Below are 6,519 nucleotides of genomic sequence, written 5' to 3' on the forward strand. Positions count from 1 at the left end.
TTTTTTTTTTTTTTTTTGGTAATATATGGCATAAATAGACTATCAAGCATAACCCAAAATGCACAAACAGAAGAAAAGAAACTAGATGACTGGAACTTCTAAAAATTAGATTTGTATGTGCTTCCAAAGACTTCTCCAGAAGAGTCAAAAGAGAACCTACAGATTGGGAAAAAATATTTGACAATGACATATCTGACGAGGGACTTATCTCTAGAGTTTATAGGAAACTCCAACACTTCAACAACAAAAAGACAAATAATGTAAATTAAAAAATGGGCAGAAGACATGAATAGACACTTCACCAAAGGCAGTGAACAAACATATGAAGAAATGCTCATGATCATTAGCCATTAGTGAGAGGCAAATCAAAGCAATGAGATACCATCTTGCCCCAGCACTTGTAGCAAAGTTCAACAAGACAGAAAATATCAAGTGCTGGTGAAGATGCTGAGAGATTGGGACTCTTATACACTGTTGGTAGTACTGTCAAATGATACAACTACTGTGGAAAGCATTATGGCGATTCCTTAAAATGTTGGAATTAGAAATACCATTTGACTCAGCCATTTCATTACTAGGTATATATCCTAAAGAAATGAGAGCCAGGACAAAAACAGATATATGCACACTCATGTTCATTGCAGCCCTATTTACAATAGCCAAAAGATGGAAACAACTTAGATGCCCATCAACTGAAGAATGGATAACCAAAATATGGTACAACACACAGTGGAATACTGTGCAACCCTAAAGAATAATATAGAATCTGCAAAACACCACATAACATGGATGAGCTTGGAGGACATTATGCTGACTGAAATAAGTTAGTCACAGAAGGACAAATATTGTATTAGTCCATTATTGTAAAAAGTCAAGGGAAGGTTTATATATGGAAGGAAATTTTTTTGTTGGTTAGCGGGGTTGGGATGGGATGGGAAGGAACACTGTTAGGTAGAGACAAGTAGTGATTTGGGTGAAGAGAAGGGCAATGTACCAAATGTGAGTGGCACTGAGGAAGAAGAAGGCATAGAGAGGTGCATGGGAGGTACAGACAACAAAGATGAAGCCTTATGTACATACAGTACCACACTGACAGTGAAGGCAAACATTGATATATAGGTGGATAGATGGGTGGACAGTCTGAACAACCAGGTATGTCTATGCAAGGGGGAGTGTGCCCAAGACTATGTATGGGGTTGGCAGACAATGTTTCCACAAGTGTATTTGTGTGTTCTGTAAGAATTCCCAAGTATATAATAGAGCTGACAAGGGACAATGGTGTAGTCACTCCTTGGCCATAGCCAGCTACCCAGAGGGAGTGAATAGTTGGACTTGTAGGCTCAGGACCATGGTTGCAGGGAACATCAAGCTCAGTTGGCATAATATACTACGCAAAACATTGTTCCATGTAATGCCTAAGGAATTTGACTGCTAACCAGAAGAATGGTAGTTCAAACTCACCAGCCACTCCTTGGAAGGAAGATAGGGCAGTCTACTTCCATAGTGATACCGCCTTGGAAACCATAGAGGAGTTGGTATGAATTGGATCCAACTCGAAGGCAGTGAGTTTGGTTTTTTTATTTTACTTTAGCGAGTAGTGACTGGAATCTTAAAAGTGTGCAAGCAGACACCTAGATGCAACGATGGTTCTCACCACATCCAGAGCAAAGAAGAATGAAGAAAACCAAAGATGCATGGAAACAATTAGTGCAAGCACCCAGTACACCGTGTGATTCTCAGCCTATATGACTGTGAGACCAGAACAAGATGGTGCCCGGCTACCACTGTCAGCCACTTGGAGGGGGATCTATATAGGAGACCCTAGATAGAGTAGGAGAACAATGTAGAACAAAACTGAAAATCATTTTTAAAAAAAGGATCAGGTTTGCTGATCTCATAGAGCCTGGTGGAACCCCTGAGACTATGGCCCCTAGCTACCCTTCAGGTCTGGAATTGAACCCACTCCTATGGCTTCCAGACAAACAAAAGAGGCATAGGAACTGAACATTTACATTGGGTAGATACAATCCTTGGCGTGATCAATCATGGGAGAATAGAAGGACTGTGTATGCACAGGGAGACAGCTCGGGGGGCAGAAGAGCATGGGAGGGAAGGTCACATGTAAGAAGTAAATACGGGGAGGAAGTGGGAGAGGAGCTGTTGCATTGTGGAAAATTACAGTCAATGTCATGAGACAAAGTATATGTGAATGTGTATGGAAGTGAATTTGCTCTGTAAACTTTCACCTAAATCACAATAAAAATTTTAAAAATGCCTATTAACATTACAGTGAGCATAGCTTCACACTCAATTGATTCATGGTAGTCAAGGTTGAAACCAGCAGAAAATACAACATGCAAACTATTTGAGAATCAAAAAACCAAATTGCTGTTGAGTCAAACCCAACTCATAGTGACCCCTCCTTGAGTTTCTGATGCAGTATCACTACAAAGTAGATTGCCCAACCCTTCCTTCTGAGGAGTGGCTGGTGGGTTTGAACTGCCAGTCTTCTGGTTAGCAGTCAAATGCCTTAGGCACTATTTTACACCTTAAAATAGTTGTGGATAAAATGAATGGTCAACTCACTCAGAAGGCTTAGGGCAGAACAAAATCAGTGATCTGGGGAGAAGTTTCTTTGTGTGTGGGAAGACGGTCTGGTGGTCTTATCCAGTAATTGGCCTAGCTCTTGTCTTTGAACTTAAGCAAATATGCTTTGTACCTTTTAGCCTGGTTTGGTACCCATAAGTTCCCTGGGTAGTGCAGATGGCTAAGCGCTTGACTACTAACTGAAATGTTGGTGGTTCAAACTCACCCACAGGTGCCTCAGAAGACAGGACTGGTGATCTGTTTCCGAAAGGGCACAGCCTTAAAAACTTTTTAGTTGCAGCTTTACTTTGACAAACATGGTCTTACTATGAGTCAGAATCAACTTGATGGCAGCTGGTTTTTTGGTACCCATGAAAACAAAGCATCATCTTCATCATTAAAGCAATTTCAATTTTAATTGGAGTGTAGAGTTTATATCTTCTTGTCTAAGCCAAGTCCACAAATCTTCCAGCTACCTAGTATCCCACTTTTGAGTTCTGGAGGCACTTCATAGAGAATTAGCTGATCTAAAGTTTTTATGAAGTATTATAAAAGAATTTGTGGTGAGCATTTAGGGTTTTTCTACTTTAGTACCTCAGAGATCCTCTTGACTAGTATTTTGTTAGCATCTGGCACTTATGAGCATTTGAATGTTTTAGTTTATTGTCTGTTGATGTCTTTGGGTTCATAGATAGTGACTAGAAGCCAAGGATAACACATAAGATAAAATAAGAGGAAGAATAAAAAGTTTCATTTTATTTTATACACAGATTGAAAGGTATGGATTCCCTTCAGATCTTACCCTTTCACCTCGAGAAAGCATCCAGCTTTATGACACCATGGTTCAAGTCTGGAAAACTTGGCCCAGAGCCCAGGTAAATAATTATCATGGGATTTAATTTTAATTGATTCTATTAAAATGGATGATAACCTTACTGTTCAGAAAAAAAAAAAAAACTCTTATCCTTTCTAATCATTTGAATCTGTTCTTAAAATTATCAGTGGCCTCTTTCCCAAATAAATGGCCCCTTCTCAGACATTAATGTTTTATGTTTTATTTTAAAAGGATAGAACAACATTGAATCCTGAATATATTTCTGATTTAATTTCTGGAATACTGTACTACATTTTAGTGTCCTCCATCTCTTGTTTTATATTCCTTCCTTTTCTTTCACTGCACTCTTCTTCCTCTATGCATCTTCTCCTTGGTCTTGATGTACATTTTGTCCTTTAAAGATTTCATCCATCTTAGCATGTAAAAATAGGTAAAGGGATGCTCAATAGCTTCTACCTTTAAGAAGATTTTAATGTTATTAATAAAACACATAACTAAGAAACATCTTTTGATATTTTTTGTGTGATTTTTGTTAATTTTGTGGTATTTGTTTCAAGGAATTGTGTCCAGAGAAATTTATTCATTTTAAGAACAAAATAGTCATTAAGAAGTTGGATGCTAGAAAATATGAAGAGAGCTTAAAGGCAGAATTAAAACAATGGATTGAAAATGGCAATACAAAGGAGGTAATTTTCACACATATTTTTGGCAGAGTACTCTATGTAGTTTTCTTGAGTTGCATTAGTCAGATAACATAATGTTCCACTTTTTCTTTAATTTTCATTTTAAAATTTTAAGTTAAACATAAAATCTAGTGATTCTGAGGTAGGGGACAAGAAGAAAACAAGGGAGAGGAGCAGAATTGATCTTTTCCTTAGCCTCAGTGCCTCCTAAAACATATACCAGAAACTACTAGTTACTGCTAGATACTATATCAGTTAAGAGCAGAGGAGCTGCTATTCATAGAGACAATGTTGTTGATGCCTTGGCAGCAGAGATACTGGTCTTAGAGTAACAGTAGCTGAGAGGAATTTTTTACCCCTCTTTCTTTTTTGTCTTAGAGGTAGGATTTTTTTAATTTTCATTTCAAGTTATAGGAATCATTTGTGTACTAGAACCTTCATTTGCTGCCATATTACCCAACCAAACCAAAGCCACTGCAACTGAATCAATTCCAACTCATAGCAACCCAATCAGATTTCCAAGGCTGTAATTCTTTACAGAAGCAGATTGCCTCATCTTTCCACTGTGAGTTTGAACCACTGACCTTTTGGTTAGCAGCCTAATGCTTTAACCACAGTGCCACCAGAGTTCCTTGGTGCCATTATTAGCTATGCATATATTGTTAAGTAGATTGATGGTGTTTATATTTTAAATTTGATCTATTGTCACATATTAAAGTTTCTAGTCTTCTAGGAGTAACATATATCAGACTTTTCTCATGCAACTTTCCATTATTCTTAATTAGAAAACCTATTCCTACCCAAAACAAGTTAATATAATTAACTTATATTTTCTTCTAATTTTTTTGTCATTAAGGAAAAAAAATTAAAATGTATTTGGAAGTTATTTTTCTACATGTCATGGAAGAAACTTTAGATCTCTCCTACAGAACCAACATCATTAACTGAACAATGTCTTCCTGAGTGATTTGTGTTGCCTTAAAAATTGCATTTATAATAATATGGGAAAATTAAGATTAATGGTTGAACACTATGATGCACACTATTAATATTACTGAATTATCCATGTGAAGATTGTAAAAATGGCACCTTTTTTGTCACTTATATATTTACCACAATAAAAAAATTGCATGCCAATGTGATATATACTGTATATATCTTTCCCTAATGTACTGTCTACTTTTACAATATACTGTCATAAGACTGTTTTAAAGAATGTATAATGATAGATCACACAATTATAATTTTAGCTAAAAATCTTAATTCTTTTGTAATGATTTTAAATCATTTTTTATTCATTGCTGCAGGCCAAAATGGTACTGAAGAGTTTTAGTCCTAGTATAATTGAAAGTCCGGAAAACAAGGTACAAATATTCCCACTTCTTATTGAAAAGCTAAGAAAATTGGGAAAGTTGCCTGCGTTATGTTTTATGTAAGTTACTTAATTTGGTTTTGTTTGTAATTTCTATTAGACTCATTCTGTTAAGAAGAGCAGAGTTATACAAAATTTACTTTTGTGAATTATCATTCAGTATTATATATTGTACTTGTTAACAGTATGTTGTTGTTGTTGTTATGTGCCATCAAGTCGAACCTGACCCATAGGGAACCCTCCTTGGGTCTCTGAGGCAGTATCACTACGGAAGTAGATTGCCCCATCTTCCATCCGAGAAGTGGCTGGTGGGTTTGAACTGCCAGCCTTCTGGTTAGCAGTCAAGTGCCTTAGCCACTATGGTACCAGAGCTCCCGTTAACAGTATACAGAGGTCTTATTTTTAAAAGCACATGTTTTGACTTCAGGTCTTACAAAATATTTCACTTGTGCTATTAGAAATTATGGAACTTTGGGTGGTAGCACAGTAACTAAAGTATTCAGCTGCTAACCAAAAGTTGGTCGCAAACCCATGAACTAGTCCGCTAGAAAAAGAGCTACTGAAAGCACTCTGCTCCCATAAAGATTGACAGCCTTGGAAAGCCTATAGGGCAGTTCTACTCTCTCCTGTTGGGTGACTATGAGTCAGAATCTACTTAATGGCAGTTACTAGAAATCACTTTATTTAGTCTGCTACTCCACTTTCTGTTTTCTTCTTATTGTAAATAAGTGTATTTTTATTTAGGTATCATTAATCTTCGGTAAATAGCTTTCTTGTTGTTAAGTGCCGCGAGTCATTTCCGACTCATAGCGACCCCATGCACAGCAGAACGAAACACTGCCCAATCCCGCACCAGCCCCACAATCCCTGCTATATTGAGCCCATCATCGCAGCCACCGTGTCAATCCATCTCATTGAAGGCCTCCCCCTCTTTCGTCGACCATCCACCCTACCAAGCATGACATCCTTCTCCAGGGAATGGTCCCTTCTGACAACATGACCAAAATAGGTGAGACGAAGTCTGGCCATTCTTGCTTCCAAGG

At 37.5% G+C, this 6,519-nt stretch overlaps 1 protein-coding gene across 1 annotated transcript in view; it reads left to right on the top strand.

Annotated features, from left to right (window-relative positions):
* The window catches only part of LOC103207316 (DExD/H-box helicase 60), a 218,360-nt gene that overhangs the window by 100,604 nt on the left and 111,237 nt on the right, over positions 1 to 6,519 (top strand). Inside the window, 3 exon segments of the mRNA XM_007952893.2 lie at positions 3,357 to 3,461; positions 3,979 to 4,107; positions 5,412 to 5,536. Of these exon segments, the coding sequence (XP_007951084.2) occupies positions 3,357 to 3,461; positions 3,979 to 4,107; positions 5,412 to 5,536 (359 nt within the window).

This window comes from Orycteropus afer, unplaced genomic scaffold (assembly GCF_000298275.1).
Source record: "Orycteropus afer afer isolate SDZICR_OR568_19922 unplaced genomic scaffold, OryAfe1.0 scaffold00364, whole genome shotgun sequence".
In the NCBI taxonomy this organism is placed as follows: Eukaryota; Metazoa; Chordata; class Mammalia; order Tubulidentata; family Orycteropodidae; genus Orycteropus; species Orycteropus afer.